This window comes from Pelmatolapia mariae, linkage group LG15, assembly GCF_036321145.2.
Source record: "Pelmatolapia mariae isolate MD_Pm_ZW linkage group LG15, Pm_UMD_F_2, whole genome shotgun sequence".
Taxonomy (NCBI): Eukaryota; Metazoa; Chordata; class Actinopteri; order Cichliformes; family Cichlidae; genus Pelmatolapia; species Pelmatolapia mariae.
In genome coordinates this window covers 13,112,938-13,131,781 of record NC_086240.1, presented here as the reverse complement: position 1 = coordinate 13,131,781, position 18,844 = coordinate 13,112,938, and the positions used below count along the sequence as shown (strand labels likewise).

Sequence of the window (18,844 nt, the reverse complement as noted above, 5' to 3'; positions counted from 1 at the left end):
AACGTGCGCTCTCATTGCCACAGAGTCACATTTGCCAGTGGTAATGCTTCTATATTTCAGATTTTATTAAGACACTGAGGTGTTATTGATGTGGCAGCTGCTCTCTGGCTCCAGGGCAGTACTGCTACACTCAGTCAGAAGAGTGCTTCTGTTGTCTGAAATTGACATGCACTGCCTTTTTATGTATCTACTACACCTTATGTAATACAATACTGTATCACATATGACGGTGCACTTAATACAATTAAAGAAAGTCTTCAAGCAGTTTATAAAATCTCTAAATCAGTTCTACAACACTCTGTAGTAAATCATTTTTACTTATTAGCTGAACCAGCAAGAATAGATATCATTTTTTATGTTGCAGTCTGGCAAACCATAATCTATAGAATAATCTTTAGAAAGTAACACCAAGTCCCAGTCATTAAATAGCATCCTCTCATGAATGACCACCACATTCCTGAGTGCGTGTACGTGAACGTCATCGTTATTCCTGTGTTTTTCCATGCAGCTTACAGAACGCTTGTCCAAAGGTGCCCTCCCTTGCCTGTGTCGAAGCCCCTCTGGTCACTTACCATCGCGCAGGGCAGCAGAGTGGAAACACAGCAATCCTGGCACTGCCAGTACGCACTCTGAGTTCATTCACCGTAGAGCGCACCAGTCTCCCTGTTCCATCTGTCACTCTTCTCTCGTAATCCTCTGCTCCGGTAAGCGATCGTACTGGAGCAGAAGACGTGTCTTTGCTCAAAACATTGTGAGCACTTGAAAAAAAACACTGCAATAGGTTTGTGTTTATAGTGACTGAAAGGGTAATACCAGTATTTATCAAGCTTGTGGCAGTCATAAGAGTTCTCCAAAGCCCGCAGACAGTCTCTTTAATCTGAGACATTAGAGGCGATTTTCTTGTCTACCCTCTGGTATTTTAACAGTTTCTTTTAATTGTGTTTATTATTTCTATATGATCATGAGTGTGCATTGTTATGAGTCCAATTTAGCTTTATCTTATTTACTTTTACCAAGTGTGCTTGTCTTTGTGGTGAAGTCGAGCATTTTAACACTGGTGTCCGACTTTCTTGCTTTTCTGGAAACCTCAGATGGCCATTGTAGCCCTGTAGTGTGCCACTTGATTTAGTAGTATTTGTACCAACACAACCACGTGAAAGTTTGGGGTTTATTTGCTTATTTTCTGGCTGAATATTCACCATAGATGATAATGTCACTATACTGTGTCCAGGCTAAATATAAACTCCAATTTATCATATCATGCTGTTCTCATTTGGGGTTTTATTGCTCACAGTAGCTAAACCCCTTTTTATATGGTTTATTTATTTATTTTTTTGCAAAGTATAGGGGGACAATAGAGGATTCTGAAGTAATTACACTGACAGCAACAGACATGTAAATCAGACGAGATGCTAACCCGCTCAAGTCTGATTGGACTGGAAACATCTCCCCTTGCTTACACCTCTGACATTCTGACATGCATTTGGCAGATTTGTGATGCAGCTTCCCCAAAAACAAGGCTGTTTGATATGCTTTTCTCACTCCTCCCTGACTCACATACTTGTTCTCTCGCCCTGCCATATGTCATAATAGGCTGAGGCAAATCACTTCCAGCTTAGAGCAGATATAGTGATTGTATCAAACTGACCCCTAACAAGCTGTCAGCTCACATTTGATAAAGCATGCATCAGCACTGGGCAGCCTGGCATCCGTTTGGACAGTCCAGACAGGTCCTACTCAAGCGGTGTTATTTCTCTTAGTTGTCTGCGTCTCTGTGTTTTCCCCGACAGTTTGACTTGTTGTCTCATACTAATGATCGAGTGGTTTAGCAGTTTGATAGGGACTCAAGTGCAGTGTTGGACAGTCCGGAGGATAAGCAGGAGATGTCTGCTCATTTCATCATGGACAAACAAGCCTCTCTCTCTCTCTCTCTCTCTCTCTCTTTATTTCTCTCTTTTCTGGTTATTAAGTCGGATCCTGCTGCTGAAATCTTCAGTTCCACAGTTACCACGTAGAGGGAGCCCGTGCGTGTTGAGAAACCAAAGCGTGGAAATGCTGAATGAGTGAGAGTGAGTGTATGAGAGAGATAGGGAGAGAGAGAGAGAGGTGGACGAAATCAAATCGTAGGGGAGTAATAATGTCAAACAAACCAGCAGCAAGATAATCCGTTCGGACTGTGCGCCAGGTTTAACAGACTCTCTTCTCGTTTCGGAGCAACTTCGGACAACTCGATGGGAACCTGATGACCCGCTGACTGCTCGGAGCTGCGCGACAAGTTGCTGTTGGGGGGGTTTAAAAAAAAAAAGGCTCACTATTTTTAAATGGGTACAGAGAAATTTCGGGGGGCGTGGACGTCAGAGGAGCAGAAGCAGAAGCAGCAGCAGAGCAGCATGTTGGCTCTTGGCTCCAGTTCCAGTGTGGTGATGTGCCGCCTGGAAGAAGAAGAAGTGGTCTGCGCGTAGACGGAGCGGTTGGACGCGGAGCCCTGTGATTGTCAGGCGTCGGCTGCGGACTTTCTGTCATTTTGAAGATCTTTTGGTATTATTTGGATTTCGCTTGCTGCCGTTTTGGCGACAGAAAAGGACTTAAGGGGAAGGAGCAAGAGCTGTTAAAGGCTGCCCCGCGTAAGGAATGAAATCTGGCCACGCTACTGCTTCAATGACAGTTTCTTTTTTAAAAATATATTTGTTTAATGGAAACGTAATTATTGGTTAAGTGGCTGCACATAGTAAGTCACCGTGGGCCGGTAAAATCGATGATCAAGTAACGTGGCTTGAAAGCTGCCCTCAAGTAATCCCCAAGGGTTCTTCATTTGTAGTCTAAATACTGACAGGTGTTTGTCATTCAGACTGTGTCAGAAAAAGTGTTTTATTCAGTCATTTTTTCAGGATTTCATCCACATCAGACTTGGTTATGGTAACCAGACCTTTGGAATGGCTCCTGTACAATTATTTTGATCCAGTTATTTGCGCCTCTCACACTCAAAGGAAACACGCGTTATATTTGTCCACCTTACAATGCGTTTGAAACGCGGAATGGGAAAGCAACGATCACTTTAGCGTCTTCTTGCTCTTGAGTTGTAGCCGATTTGGCATCAGCCAAAATGACAAGCAACGGACCTGTCATTGTCTACGAGTGGCTGAAGACCCTCCAGCTTTCCCAGTATGTCGAGTCTTTTGTGGATAATGGATATGACGACCTCGAGGTTTGCAAACAAATAGGAGACCCCGACCTGGATGCCATCGGCGTCTATATCCCTCATCACAGGCAGAGGATTCACGATGCTGTGCGGAGGCTGAAGGAGGAAGCCAAAGAGACAGCCAGTGGACTGTATTTCACCCTTGAACCCATGCCACCCGCGGCCGAAATTTATAGCGGACACCTGGTGGAGTGCGAGTCTAAACTGCGGGGATCCAAGTCTTGGACCGAGCCCATCAGTGACCGGGTTGGGCGAAACGGCGGGTACATTGGGGCGCAGAGGAACCTGACCCTGGGCAACAGGAGGGAGCTGATGATTTACCCCAAGCTCAAGCTGAAGATCATGATCAGGGATAAACTCATCAGAGATGGCATCAACCTCGCCAAGCCGCCGTACTCTAACAAGGTAAGAGGAACCCTGGTGAACTCTGTGACCTCATCAAATCAGTTAATGAAAGCACAAGATATACAGGCAATCATGCAGACACATACTTTAAATTAACCCACTTAACAAGCAATTTAGTATGATAGCCACTAAAATGTAAGCTTTTCCGTTTTTACGCCTAAATAAGTCTTATTGAATTTTACTTCACTGCCATTATCAGGTGAAAAATTACAGCAGATTTAAGAAACTGTTCACAACAAGAGTCAAAGAAATCAGTCAAAGCCGAAAGAGTAAAACTTTTTAAACTAAGCATGGATTAAATCCTTTCCGAAAGGGTTGTTTTGTAGTGTGCCTGAGATGCTTGTGGCAAGGAAGGTCTGTCACATGTTCACATCATCCATCATTTGGTTGAAAGATTGCCCTCTGTCAGCTAAAAGGTGTTTAGGTTTAAAAAAAAAAAGGGGGGGGGGGAGAAAGAAGAAGCATATTTCAGTGATATGTTCAACATCATCTAAAGAGCTGAGTCACAGGCAAATGTCAGTGTGATGCCTAAACATTTTCAGGACCATTGCACTTTGCAGAAGTGTGAGTACTTGCTGTCATTGTGAATGATGGGAGTGAAGTTGCTGCGGATCGATAAGAAGAGAGTAGAGCCTGAGGAGCTTTCACCCTGTCTGCGATTCCTTGTGGGGAGGAATTTACACCCTGATTATTAATCCACTCTGACCTCACCTGTCCCCCGACTTGCTTCAGCATTCAGTGTGGGTGGATCAGCCAGACCCATGGGGCTCAGGCCTAGCTCTTTGCCTTGATGAATTGGCAGCGGGCTGTCGATTGCAGGGGCAGTAAATGAAGAGAGCCCAGCTGGGTAGGCTGTTGCTGTCCGGTGAGGAGCCAGACTGAGAGGGCGTCTTGTTTTCACAGCACTGATAGTGACCTTTCTTCAGAAGTGTTTGAATCATATGCCTTACCAGCTGAGAGGCCTCCACTGAATTAATGCTGTTTGCATAGAGCGGGGCTTTTTGAGAGGAGCCACTGAAAAGGAGCAGGTCATGTGATCTGTATTCTTTTTCTGTCTAAGGCTGTGCACAGCTAAGAACTGACCTGACACTGCATGGGCATCTTTAGAGGTCTGTTCCGTCGTAACATCAGGCTTGTTAACTTGTCAGCAGAACAGGCAAATCAGATACTGGCTGCTGAACTATTACAACTGAATTATTTATCTTTGTGGTCGCCAGGGACTTCCGCACTTGATTTAGCCACTTTTGAGCCTGTTGATTAAGTATTTTGAGATGTTGAGTGAGCCTGAAGAATTAAGACAGAAACAAGTGCTATGAGTTTGCTCTGAAAATGTGTGGATTTGTAGTAAGTCTTCATGTTTCTAAGGGCCTCTGTATTTCTAAAAATCCTGGTTATGGCTTGCAAATTTATTTGAGGGTGTGTTCCCAATAACGTTTTTTATTATCTAGTTCCAGTCAGACTGAAAATAATCCTGAAGCTACAGAGTTAATGCAGTTGTGAAAATGTTGATGACTATTTCTGGCTTAGCACATGCGTCTACCGTTTATTTTGTAGGATCTAAACTTTGGTATCATGCTCGGTATTCAGTATTTTCTCGCTTCCAAATTGGCTTTTTGAAATTGACAACAGTTTTGTATTTTGCATGTTTTGTAAGCTCATTTTGTCCGTTTAACCATTTTGGCTAACTGCGAATCCCACAGAGATTTGGGATTTGTGAGGGATTAACTGTCAGACTAGGCCTGAAACAAAGTGTCGATTCCAGAGGGTTAAACTATCTTTCCATTTGAAGGCTATATTTATTTAGAGCCGGAGCTCTGGCAATGAAGCTTTTGAGGGGAATGGGCAGGTCAAGGTCTTTCTGCTTCCCTCACTCTTTCTGTGTGTGCGCGTGTCTATGTGCATATGTGTAGCCCTGCAGTTTCGAATTGGCTCCAGCCCAGTTCTTTTTTTTTTTTTTTTCTTTTTTTTTTCTCCTCCACATTAGGAGTGAGAGGAGTGTGGGACATGGAGCTGTGACCAGCTGATAGAGTTTGACTGACTGAGCTGTGATTGGTCTGTAGATATCTCTCCTCACCCTGCCCTTGAGATGAGATGTCATCCCCAGTGGAGACTGAGACCAGAGATACAGACATAGGGCAATTACAGGACACACAATGTCAATCTCAAGGGATGGTCATTGTGTAGCATAACCAAGATCTCCATCCACATTTAAACCGTCCTCCGTGCTCTCAGCACTCGGATTTTCATGAACCATGGCCCGTGGGTACTTTGCAAGCAAAACCATAGGCGATATAGGCACCGAGATTCATAAATCCTCTCTAGTGTGTGCTGAATGTTTTCATGGGAGACGACCCATTATCAAACAATTCACTGAAAGGGCTCTGCTGGGTGTAATAAATACCCGTGATCCTTATCAAGGCCGCGGAGACCTCTTGTCTGAGAGAGAGAATATTATTTCTTATGATGTAAACAAACACTTGTGCCATCGGTTGCACATTTCTCGATTTCTCATCGGGGAACAAAGCAAGCGGCGAAGATGCTGCCGCCAGTTTTCTGGTTGTTGAATGCACAGCAGTTATGGAGTTAATGTTCATTGTTTTGGTTGAAAGATTGTTAGACGTTGATGGAATAATACAGATTATCATTTCTGATGATCTGACTTATACGTGTTTAATTGCTGCTTTGTTTTGCTTCCAGTAAGGGGCGCAGCACATGTGGACAGGATACAGGCAGCTGACATGCTTACATCCATACAACTGTAATACCAAAACGGGGGGGGGGGGGGGGGTGCATTGATGTACAACTGCAGTATTTAAGGACATTTGAAGATTTTGTTTACCTGTTCTTTTTCCTTTTTGCACAAGACAAATAATTGCAGTAAGCAAATACAGTATTTACCTAAATTCCCCCATTGTGTCCAGTTGCTCTATTTTCTAAGCCAGTTCTTTTAACATAATTTCTTAAATTTCTCAATCATACTGGATGTTTTGGGTTGAAGCTGATGGCGCCTTTTCAGCGAGCAAAATTTTTCAATATTGATGTACCGGCCGCTCGGTGCCAAGTTATGAAGATGTGTTCTCATGCTGATCTCATCCAGAGGCTGCTGCTTTCAGCACGAGAAGACATAGTCAGTCATAATAGCGCCTCTTTGTTAGCGCTGTGTGTCAGGAGGAAGCAGAAGCTAAACACTGGGAGATTCTCCATTGTTTGTATGGAAGCTGATGGAGCCACATGTCCTTTCACTACTGGTCTGTTTTGCATTCCCAATTTCCGTCCATTGAAACAAACTGCGGAGGCAAGTGTCCAGCATTGTGCTGATGGGTGGATGATTTTAAAAAATACAAAAAAAACCTTGGTATCATTCAGAGAAAGATAGAGTTGTAAATAGATGGGCACATTGTTTTTGAATTCTGGTGAAGGCTTGGTGGGCGTTTTTTGATCAGGAACGGGCTGTCAAGTTGTGGGGCAAAGTTTGCTCTGTCTGACCCCACAGAACAGCTGATCACATGTAGTGGGTGCCACAAGTGACAGGCCGGCAGCCTAACTGGCCTTAAGAATGTAAGAGAGGCAGCAGACCATTAGAGGTGTGGGGTGGTGCTAAAGAAAAAGAGAGATGGCTTTTAAGAGGAAGTTCATCTTACATGACAAACACTCACCTCACTTCCTGTTTCTGTACTCTTATCTCTGCTATTATCCCAACACTCTCACACAGCAGGAAATTTGAGTTCTGTTTAAGGTGACTGCCTGTTGGCCCGCTGTGGCCGTTGATGGCCCTCGGGCTTCACTGGAAAGCTGCCAAGATCTGGTGGGAAAAAAAAAACGAAAACAATTTTAATGAATCATCAGCGCTGTCAGATCATATACATTTACCGGCCAACTGCCAACTGCGGTTAAGACACAGAATTTGGCTTGCATTAAAAAAAAAAAAAAACTGGCACAGATTTCCAGTTAAGCTCCCATGCTATGTAGCTGCTACTCTATCCCATAATGAAAAATATGTTCAAGGAAAACTATTAATTTGACGTTTTTCCCAAATGAGGACCCTTTTCGTCACACAAGTGAATGCTTTTGTAGTTTTTGTTTTTTTTCCTGCAGAATACCCTCAATCTTTGTTCATCAGGATAAGACAGGCTTTTTCCCGCAATGAAGGAGAAAGCCTTTCCCAGTAGCCTCGGGTTTTTCTGTGTTCTGCTGAAAGCACTGTTTGCTCAGTTCTTATTAAAAGCTCCTTAAAGGCATAATCAACCAAGGACTCATAAAGGGGAAGTCATAAAGAAGTCAAGGACCCACTCTATTGTCCTGAGAGGACAGAGAAAGTTAATTAGCAAAGTGAGTTCCTCTTAACATTATATAGCGTGTCAGGGTTATATGATGGCTCACATTCCCAGCAGAGTGAAAAGGACTTGTATGTACTCCTATAGTTGCTCCTTTTGTAAACAACTCATGTTTGGCGACCTCTATAAGAGTCTATGTAAAGCTTAAACTGAACGCATCACTTTCAGTTCCTCTTTAAATCAGTTTGATAAGCAGATTGATGGCCATCACACTGACCTTTTCACCTCACAGTGTGTGCCCTGCTGGATCAAAACACAAAGCTGTCATGTTGATCTTGCCTTAGACAATAAAATAGGCTGCACACCCCGAGTCTTCTTCTGGATCTTGCAGTCGAGTCGTCTTCTTTTTTCTCATCTTGTATTTTATTGATTCAAGCTCATGTGATCATCTTCCCATTTGTAAAAACTGCTGTGTGCAATAACTCATGAGAAATTTAGCACATCGTACGGTCTTGCCCTGCCATTCAGCCAAAAGCAATACCTGCAAAAGCAGTTCAGTCCAGTATTTCGAGAAACGTTATCACTGCAAAGAGTTATCCGTTCACTGGATGGGTTTCAACTTTTTGTACTGTGAGTCAGAGAGCTTCTGTCTGTCCCTCTGTCAGAAACGCTGAACCACCCATCTCCTGGGAGCATGAGCAAATGTGGGAAAGCAGAATTTACACTATATATGCAGCTGGCAGTCTCATTTTAGCAGGAAGGAGCGAGAAGAGCTTGTTCCTACTGTGCCGTTTCTCACAAGATCAGCTAAATTTTAAGCCACTTTTTTTCTTTTTTCCTCTCTCCAGCTACATGAACTTGATGTGAGCTTAAGACTTACAATTCAACAGAAACACACTGAACATTCTCCAATTAACAGGAGTTGTCATCAATGATAATCTCAACATTTAGACCTTCAGTTGGTGTTGAAGGATTGGATTTCTGTCCTCTACTTTAAGGCCCCCCCTCTTCAGTCTTCTGAGATGTGTTGTATTTAAGTAACATGTGGAGACGTGCAGTATATATGTATCACTTAAAGTTATGCGGTCATGGTAACAGCTTTAAATAAAGCAGGCCTCGCTGCCATCAGGGCCATTTCATTTTCCACAGTGTGCTGGGGAACGGGTCCTGATGACACACATTCATGACAGATGCATTATCGGAGCTATTCTGGTCCAAGGTTCAGCTTCCCGACAGCATGTCCATATGACATGCATACTATGTTACCTGCATCAGGAAAAGACTGCCAGCTGCATTATAAATACTAAAGTATGTTTGGCTTCTTTTTAGACTCCACTTTCTACCTTTTAGTTGGTGGTATTTAGTCACACGTTTGCAAACTTATTGATTTCGTATACTTAATTTTTGCTTTTAGCGTCAATAAAAGTCTTACTGCTTGAGTCTAATGGGAGTGTTAAAACTGCATTTTTAGCTGTACTGCAGAAATCTCATTAATAGTGACTGTTTAAGCCAGGTGGGAGAAAGAGACTTTATTTACATGCAAAGTTTGACTTGGGGATTAAAAGAAAATGTCTTGGCACTTTTGGATCCAAGCCTTTAAAGCTTCCATATAATTTATGGTTTTGTGCACATAAGGCAGATTCATTGTCAGCCACGGCAAACAGAAACTACATGCTCGGTTACTGCTGTAACACATTTCTTCTCCACGTCTTTCTCAGTGCTGTGCAAATGCAAAATGCACTAACAGCTTCTTGCTTTCATCCAAAACGTGTGCAGAAGCATAAAGGAAATCCTAACGTAACAGCACCCTTTGCTGTGTTTGCAGTATATGTGCACAATAAATGACCCTGTAGTCCTGACAATGAAGATATCAAGCCCCCCCCCCCAACAGGATGGCAAGACAAGAGAGATGACAAGAGAGCAGGCCGGAGCATCTGTCTGTGTCAGGATCCAGATTGCACTCGCTTGCAAATCAACATGAGCGCACATGTTTTCTATCCCTCTACATCTCTATTTTCCACACACTCATTACTACAATCAAAGTGGTTGCCTCACAAGGGGTGAATTTTCTTATAAAAAGTGACAAATTTTACTAGAAATGCACAACCACACTGTTGGATATTAAGTGCAATCTAGGGCTGTCACTCATCTCAAGTACTGATTTTTACCGTAATGTCCTAGGTGGTCGTGTGTGACCTATAGTCCAGGGAAAAAGAGCTAATTATCCAGGACTCCCACACAACTACGAACCAGAAGATCACACACTAAAAGAGCTGTGTTAAAAAGTTACCATGGAGACTAACAGAATGATATTTAAACATTACAGGATGAAACATCTGGTTTAATCTCTGTAATACGTTGCCAGGAATGGCAGGTTTAAATGGCAAACACAGAGGTTGGGATTATCACAGTAATGCAATAATTCTATCTGCAAAACGAGCGCTCCATATATTTAAATGTTGCTCAAGCTTTTGGTTAAGCTGCTTTCTCGAACACTGGTGTTTCTGAAAGTTAAAATTCATAAAGCTGAAGGGGGGCAGTTCAGCAATGAATGAGCTACAGTTTGGTAAATCTGTATTTTATCAACTGGTTCCTAGAAGTTAAATCTAATGAAGAATTATGATAAGAGTCCCAGTAATGACTATTTTTAAAGTCTGCCACTGCAGTAGCTTGCTTTGCCCAATCAGCAGTCCATAAACCAAACATCACATTTGAAATTCCAAAAAGCTGCAAATCCTTTCTTTAGAGAAACTGAACATAGAAAAATGGATTTTAGATAAATGGATAACTGCCAGCTAATGATTCATATCACATAATCTTATGCTTATTATTTGCAAATCATGGCTTAGTCATTTTCATCAAATAGTGAATCACGACCTCTTTCAGCAGTGATTTCAGATGTTGACTGTTTCAGTTTTAGAAAGGAGTTAAATCAATCTGTTGATAAAACTCAGTTTTTAATCAATTTATTTGCAGTTTTTTTTTTTTAAATTGGCTCATCAAATTCAAATAACAGTTTTCAGCTAACCTTTATCAGTGCTGGTAATCTGCATGGGTGTGCATATGAGCTGCAACGGTGGAGGGAAAAAAGAGACTTGGACATGAAATTTCTTTTCATGAGCCCTGCTCTGCTCCTTTAGAACACGTGACATAGGGCAACATGACTACAATGTTCTAACTGGATAAAATAATCCTCTTTCCTATGAAGAAGAAGCTGTTAAGGATGAACAATGGCTGTATTCCTTGCTAAGCACGTGGCTCAGACATGCATCATAAATCAGAATGATGAAGGTTGAGAAATGTGGTATCTTACGAATGTTAACTGCATCTTAGTGGGTGGATTTCCTTAAGCAGGGTGCAGTTTTGGGTGGGTTAAAGCCCTACTACCTGCAACAGAGCTTAATTGTCTCACATGTAGCTACAGCTTGGCTCATGTCAGCCCATATTATCTTGGACTGTGTTTAAAGGATGTAATGCAGGGGTGTAGAGAGACAAGTAAGGCATGATAGCAGTGACTATGAGTGTTAGAGAGACAGACAGGAGTGTGTATAATTACCTTGTCTGAAGCTGCTGCCAGCTAGGTGTATGGAACGCAGCGCAACCAACCCTCAGTCACCCTCCCCTCACCCCTTTACCTCTAATTGGTCCATTTCCAAGGCATGAGGGCAGGGCTGTGCTGAAAGCTTTGATCACGGAGACCACACCAGTGTAGATACGTCCCTACCTGAGTGCTTTTGTAGTGGCTGTGCCTGGCAGGGGATTAAGCCATTCTGAACCCACTGGGTGTCTGTCTGCCTGTCTTGCTCTGGCTTCCCTGCGGCTTTACATACCTGAATCTGAACTCTAATTACCTGGCATTTTACTACATTCCTCAAACACACCCACGCAAGAACACTCAAATGCGTACTGTGTATTGTAGCTCTTGTTTTAAAAACCCCCCAACATATTTCATAGGTGCACTCCAGTCTTGTGTGCTTTGCTGCTTTTGATACTGAAAGCACTTGTGGCTTTTACAGCACATTCTGACACAAATGAGTCTGGCTTTTGTGTGATTGTTCTTTTTCTTTGCCTATATAAACAGAGCTCAGTTTCCAAGAAATTGTCCTATGCATGTGTTGTTTCTTACAGGAGACTAAACAACAAAGCATTCTGATGTGTAGCAAACATATACAATTAATATGCCATTAATCAGTGCACGAAGTAACATTTTCTTTGCTGTTTAATTAATTTTCAATGCGCGAAGGTTAAGCTGACTCTAGCAGTTCTGCCCAAATGGGATGCTGCCAACTAGTCAAACTCATTAGTCCGTCAATCCAGACATGCTCGGTAAAGAAGAGTTCATCACACTAATTGCTGGTTTTTGACCTCTGTGTGTGTTAGAGTTAATAGTTCTATTCATTAAGTGTCAATCACTTGCCAGGAAAGAAGACATTCCACTGTAGCGTCTTACAGGCAGTTTACACTCACCATTGTTGTCCTTGTGCATGTTGAACATGCCAGAAGTTACGTCATCACTGTTGGCGCATGGTGCTGTTTCAGCTTGTTGCACACTTTTCAGTTTTGGTATTCTGCAGCAAGGCTGGAGGCACGAGTCTGCCATTAGGTCAGTTTGTATAAGGAGTACAGGGGTTTTTGGATTGCAAAAAGAAAGACTGATAGAACAGTCGTGGTCAGACAGTTTTCTTTCATGCTTTGATCCAATGGTATGGCAATGATATGTTTTTTTTAGTCTCCACAAAGAGCCTTTGCTTGTTTAAAACCCCTCAGAGAAATCAGCGGCATGTAACTCCACCAGTATAAGCACTGAACAGTATAAAAGGTGAACGTCATCCATTGGTTTCTGATGTTTCATTCTGGAGCCTCAGCATTTTCACTGTCACCATCTTGGTTTAGAAAAATAAAACCAAAACCATAACAAGGAGGGGCAGGTCTGACTGTAAAACTTGGTGGTTTCAGAAATGAGGATTATCTGCGGCGTGCTCATTGGCTAACAACTTATGAGGGGCAAGTCGTTAGCCAATGAGCAAGATTTACAAGCTATAATTCAATAGACTCAAAAATGAGTGCCTGAGTGCATCACCAGAAAAGTGTTTAGAGGTCCAGTCAGAAAACCAGTTTCTCGGACTTCAAAAGGATCTGAAGTTTTTTGGCACTTGGTGGCCTTCTGTCACAGGGCGAGAGGCAGGGTACGACCTGGACAGGTCGCCAGTCTTTCGCAGGGCTAACACAGAGACGGACAATGATTCGCACTTTACATGCTTCGCAAGATGTTGCATTTTAAGTTTCTGCAAAGAGAAATGTGCAGATTCTATCCTGTCATTTTAATCTTGCACCAAAAGAGGGTTAACTCTACACGTAGGTATTTATTGTGCGTAAAAAGTATTTTTGTGAAATGGCTTAACATTCTGGTTTTTCCTTAACCTTATCAGAGAGTAAATCATGTTCCCAAAAAATATTTTTCTCTCATTTTGATGCTGCTGCTGATGCCTTTTTGCCTGACGTGCATTTTAATGGGAGCTTCATGTGCTGTGGGTCAACAGCATAACCACAGTTTTCTTGTTAGCAGCTCTTTTAAAGAAGGCTTTGCCAAACCAACCACTGTTTACTTTAATAGCCCTTCAGAATTCTTTCCAAAAAAGAAACATGCCTCAGACAGTGTTCACCGATCCTGCTGTATTTTAGGGGAGTTAATGGGGTTGACATTAGAGGCTGGTCCCATCATCTGAAGAGCTAAGAACATTCTAACCTCAGCTTAACTCTTAAAAGGTAAATGTGGTCTTAAGTCTTCTATGAACAAAGTTAGGAGAAAACTTGTCTTAACTTGATTTAGCTTCATTTTTTAATGCATCCATCTGAAACCATGTCTTTATTGCAGCTGACCTGATGCGGTTGCTACTGAAAGGCAAAAGCTTGTGTAACCAGTCAGCTTTCTGATAGTCAGCTTTGTTTTAAAGAGGATTAGACTAAGTGCATTTTTTTTCCCAACACGGAGACCTTTGAAGAAATATTACAACACAGAAGCTTGTGAAGAGCATTTGAACAATGGAGTTTATAGCAAGAAAAGTACGGACTAATGAGAAGGAGAGCCAAAGATGGGATGGATATGAATATTTCCAGATTCCTCTCACGACAATGACCCCGTGTGGTAACAGCAGACTGATAATGTGCCTCAAACGGGCAGCGATCACAGCGGCATGAGAAACGGTCATCAATCTGGTATCTCACCTCTTTGCTGTGAATCAGTGCTGATGTCATACACAAAAGCCAAACAATAAACAGGCCAACTGACAACTCCTCATCCAAACCTAAGTGCTGGGGTCATGCATCGCACGTTTTCTCTGCTCTGCCAAACATCCTCACCCAGTTTCACTTCATTCTCACTTTCTTTCAGACAGTGCAGACAGGCTGAAATACAAATAGACAGACTGGCAGATCTGTCAAACCAAAAGAGAGGAAGAGATAAAGACAGACAGTTGGTCTGACAGGCGGACAAACCGGCACTTTTAGACCGACAGAAAAACTGGAATATACAGAGAGACAAGCTTGATTGACAGGGAGCTAAAATATGTGACGGGCATCTTGAGTCATTATAGAGTATTCTCTCATTTGAGACTTTTTAATGGAACCCCACTGCTCTCCTACCTATGCATATAACAAATTATATTTACAATAAACTGTATTCATCAGCATTTGCAGCTCTGAGTATGAGGCAGTTACTCTGATTTCATACAAGAATGAGTGCTGAAGTTAGAATTTATGGTGAATGAGGGAAGTGTTTGTCTATCAGAGAACAAAGTTCTTAGCGTGGAAACGGCATGTTTTACATAATTTTGTCACCTGATTTTAAAAAAACATTTTCAGATGGGGAAATGTAGCACTGTTAACCCCCCCCCCCCCCCCCCCTTGGGACCATACACTTACTCGCACTCAGATTTTCATATGGTAGTAATTGTGAGCATGTAGGAAATGTATGCTTTGGATTACATCGCAGCATGGGAACATTTTGTTTTGATCGGTTCTCAGGCGAACGGTATTGTGATGTCAGTGTTATGGTCACTTAGCTTTGTCCGCGGCCTAGAGAAGAAACTGCCCCCCCCCCTCCCCCACTTATGAGAACACACTACCAGTTCAGAACAATGGACTTCAAGATTGGGGTTTATTCTCCCAGCAGCCTCTGCATCTCTAATCCCTGTCCACTCCATTTATGAGACAGCTAAATGCGAGTCCACCCACCTACCCCTCCTCAAGTGCTCCTGACCCTCTCTCCCCTAAAACGAGTGATGCCACAACTTCACCTGGTTTTGGTAAAAAAACCTGCAGGAATTTTAAGTGTCAGCTACTTGCTAGGAACTTCTGTCCTTAAGATCTTTATGTGAAACAGGTACATTATAAGATTAGATTACATTGCTAATACTTCCCAGAACATGACAAAAAGCCTTTACTGATTCCAGTGGCAGTCATTCTTTGGCTTGTTTGGAAGGAAGACTACAATACTGCACTGGAAGTTTAGGGTAGGGATTATGTGTGGAGGCTGCTTTCATTGTCATGCAGGAATCCCACAGCCTGAGCTTATATCAATTGTTATGTAAAGCGGCCATTGAAATTGTATAATCTGCTTTCAATCGAGTTTCTGATTTGGACATTATATTGAAATGATATAGAGAAAAGTTAAAGGAAGACATGTGAAAATATGTTACCATTTTTCCCCATCCTTTAAGTACAATGCACTTGCACACAAACTACCCCTTTCTTTCTTTTCTATCATCAGATGTATACTTCTGTAGAAGAAACCATTCTTGTCCCTCCCCTACAACAGATAAATGTAGGGCAGTCTTAAACATGTTTGTCTAGAAATCAAAGCCACTTTTCACTTCCATGATCATTACCCTGCAAAATCACAACAGAGTGCACAAAGATCAAGCATTCTTGTTGATTACGACGAGGCGTCTCCTGTAATTCTAATCAGGATATTGATGAGGAGCCCTCTTCACTTGGGAGGCTTGAAGAGGGTTTTGTCTTGAAATGGCGTTATGTCTTCAGAGGCTCAGACTCGGATGTGTTCTGCACACTGCAGTCACACTAGCAATGCTGTTTATACCTCAAGGGAGAACATTTAAAAACTGTTCTGTACTGATTTTAGTAACTTTACTAGAAATTATGATTGATTTCTGTTCTCTTTTTCTTGATTAAGTTCCGTAATGACTACTTTTGTAGACAGAATAATCGTAATTAATATTCAGTTCAATTCCATTTTAAATAGCACCAATTTGTCATCTCTAGGTGCTTTTATATTGTAAGGTAAAGATCTTACAACATCATAAAGAAACCTCAAACCTCAACACAATCCCCTCTGAATAAACCTCCTGCAGAACCAGGCACAGGGAGGGGCAGCCAGCAGAGACAACTTCAGTTTAATAATTGGTAATGATTAAATACAGTAGTAGTCTAAACAGAGTGAAAAGACACTGTATATTAAGAAAAGCAAATATAGTAATGTTACATATGAAATACCGAAAATTTGTATAATTGTATTTACTGTGAAAGGAGGATTTCATGTTTTCCTAATGCAAAATTTTTTCATCAGGAAACAAACACTGTACTTAGAAATTTGGACAGAAGACTGATGGCTATTTCAATGCTCTGGCTTTTTATGACTCTCTCTGTTAGACATTTAAAACACTGCTGACCCAGTTTTAGTCTGAAAACTCCTGGTTTGTATTTCAGTCCGGATGGGCAAAAGCAGACTCTTTGGAAACGGAGAATAAGAGACACCTTATTTCAGACACAGACTCCCACATTCACCTCCTGACTGGGCCTCTTAGGTCACCGTGTGCTGTTCCCTTATTCATCATGCCCTTATCACATGGCCCCTTTTCGGGAATTAAACAAAGACATCAGTGCCAGTGGTTAATTCAACATGGATAATGAATTACAGGTGTTTCTGACCTTGCTGTCAATGCTGCACACTTTAATTTATGCATCTACTGTCTACACTGACAGGTTCTTATTACCAATGATGTGACAGTTCCCATACCAGGTGTACATATGCACTATATGGACAAAAGTACTGGGCCACCTACACATTACACCTACAGGAGCTGCTCTACCATGGCAACCCATGCCATGAAGCTCCCGGCGCACAGTTTTCTTGCAGATGTTAATGCCAGTGGAGGTTTTTAACTGACTGTTGGTGACTTTTACACACTCAGCAAGCCGATTCTGCAACTTTACATCATCTACTATTTCATAGCAAGGATGCTGTGGTTAAAGAGATTAATAATAACTAATGATTAAATGCACAGTTGTGTATGAACAAATAGTGAGTGAAAAAGGTGACTGAAGAGTGAACACTAAGTGCATCGTGTGAAGCCTAATGTTCCCACGATGCATCATTCCTGAGGTGGGAGTCGGGGCTGGATCAGGTGACCCTAACTATGATTTATCAAAAAGGAAACCTAATCTTAAAAGTAGAGGGGTGTTTTTCTCCCAAATCCAAACTGGAAGCTGGTTCCACAGAACAGTGTATATGCATTTTTAGCCATGTTTGTAGTATGGATTATTTCTAAAACAGTGTTAAAATACTCATCTCATCTTTCTCAAATGAAAACATGTTATTATGGACATAACCTGTCGAGAGTGAATCAGGATCCAAGACCAGTTGAGACCGGAAGATTATGGAGCCATCCACATGGTCATAGACAATGAACAGCTCATTAATGGAATCGGAGGCTCCGCAAGACATTTTACACGAGTTATCGAGCCATCAAATGAGCCATCAGCCTCGACAATAAAAAGAAAAAACAAGCTTTCTTTTGAGGTTAACACAACGTTGAAGAGGAAATGGCATCAGAGTACCACCAAAGTAGCTGCAATAGCGACTGCCTGCTTTGGTTTATTATTACCACTCATTAAAAGATGGTAACCGGAAGCACTCGGTAGGCACGAAGCGTAAGCTATTAGACAAAACACAAAATAATCACTCAAGGTAACCTCGCAGTATGTGTTAACATTAGGGTTAGTATGAGGGCTGGGCAGTATGACCTCAACATCACATTAATTGAACATTTTACATCAATTACGACTAATGAACGATTATCATTATTATTTGGGTTCTTACCTTCATAGTTCACTGACGAGGTCTGAAAGAGGTTTGTACTTTTAATATGCTGGGGTCATTCTGGGTAATGCGATTGTGCTCCAAGTGTTGAAACAGAATGGTTGGTTGTATTACCTTTGGTTGCTGAAACTGTTTTTCTTCAGTGTTTTACATGCGACTTCCTTTTTAATTAATGTCCTCTTTACAAAATGTGTGCAAATGATGGACATGGATGGGGCAGTCACGTTACAACACAAGCAGTAGTACGTTTTTAAGGGGACAGTACATGAACACTTACTGGGAGAGAAGTATTACCAGAGTTAAAAACCACAAAAAAGTAACAACATGGTAAGATTCTGTGGACTTAAAGGTTCTGAATTTCAGTTTTGAAAATTGGCTTAGTTCTTGTTAGTATGTACAATATAATCAGTTCATGTAGAGCTTTATATTCAGATTACATAGTTTGTATAAAGGCTTTATGTCTTTGTATTTGAAAATAACATAATAAAAGGTTCATTTTCTGCAGTTTACTCTCCTTTATTGCTGCAATTTTCCCTAAATCTTAAATCCATTACTTCCATTCAACCAAAAGATCATTCTAAATAATGAATTAGAAAACATTTTTGAAAAATATTTAAAAAAACAAATGTATTTTTACTTATTAGTGTTCCCCTCAAATATTCAGCAGCCTTCTTTTTCCAGCTTCACAAATACACAAGGTCGCCCCTATTTTTGTCAGCCCCTCCAATCAGAGGAAGCAGCATTTTTCTTTCTTTCTTTCTCTTTTTGATCTAGCTGCATTGTAATGGCTGTCTCATCCCTTCCGTGTCATGCCTGCTGTGAAACCGATCTTTGCAATAGATACACATC

General features: G+C 41.6%; 1 protein-coding gene across 2 annotated transcripts in view; it reads left to right on the top strand.

Moving 5' to 3' along the window:
- Window positions 1–2,136: 2,136 nt before the first annotated feature.
- sash1a (SAM and SH3 domain containing 1a) overlaps window positions 2,137–18,844 on the top strand; it is a 159,201-nt gene continuing 142,493 nt past the window's right edge. Inside the window, exon 1 of one of the 2 annotated variants that reach the window (XM_063494777.1) lies at window positions 2,137–3,604. In XM_063494777.1, the coding sequence (XP_063350847.1) occupies window positions 3,104–3,604 (501 nt within the window). In that variant the 5' untranslated portion in view covers window positions 2,137–3,103. The remainder of the gene's footprint in view (window positions 3,605–18,844) is intronic. The other variant, XM_063494778.1, reaches the window with a different exon arrangement.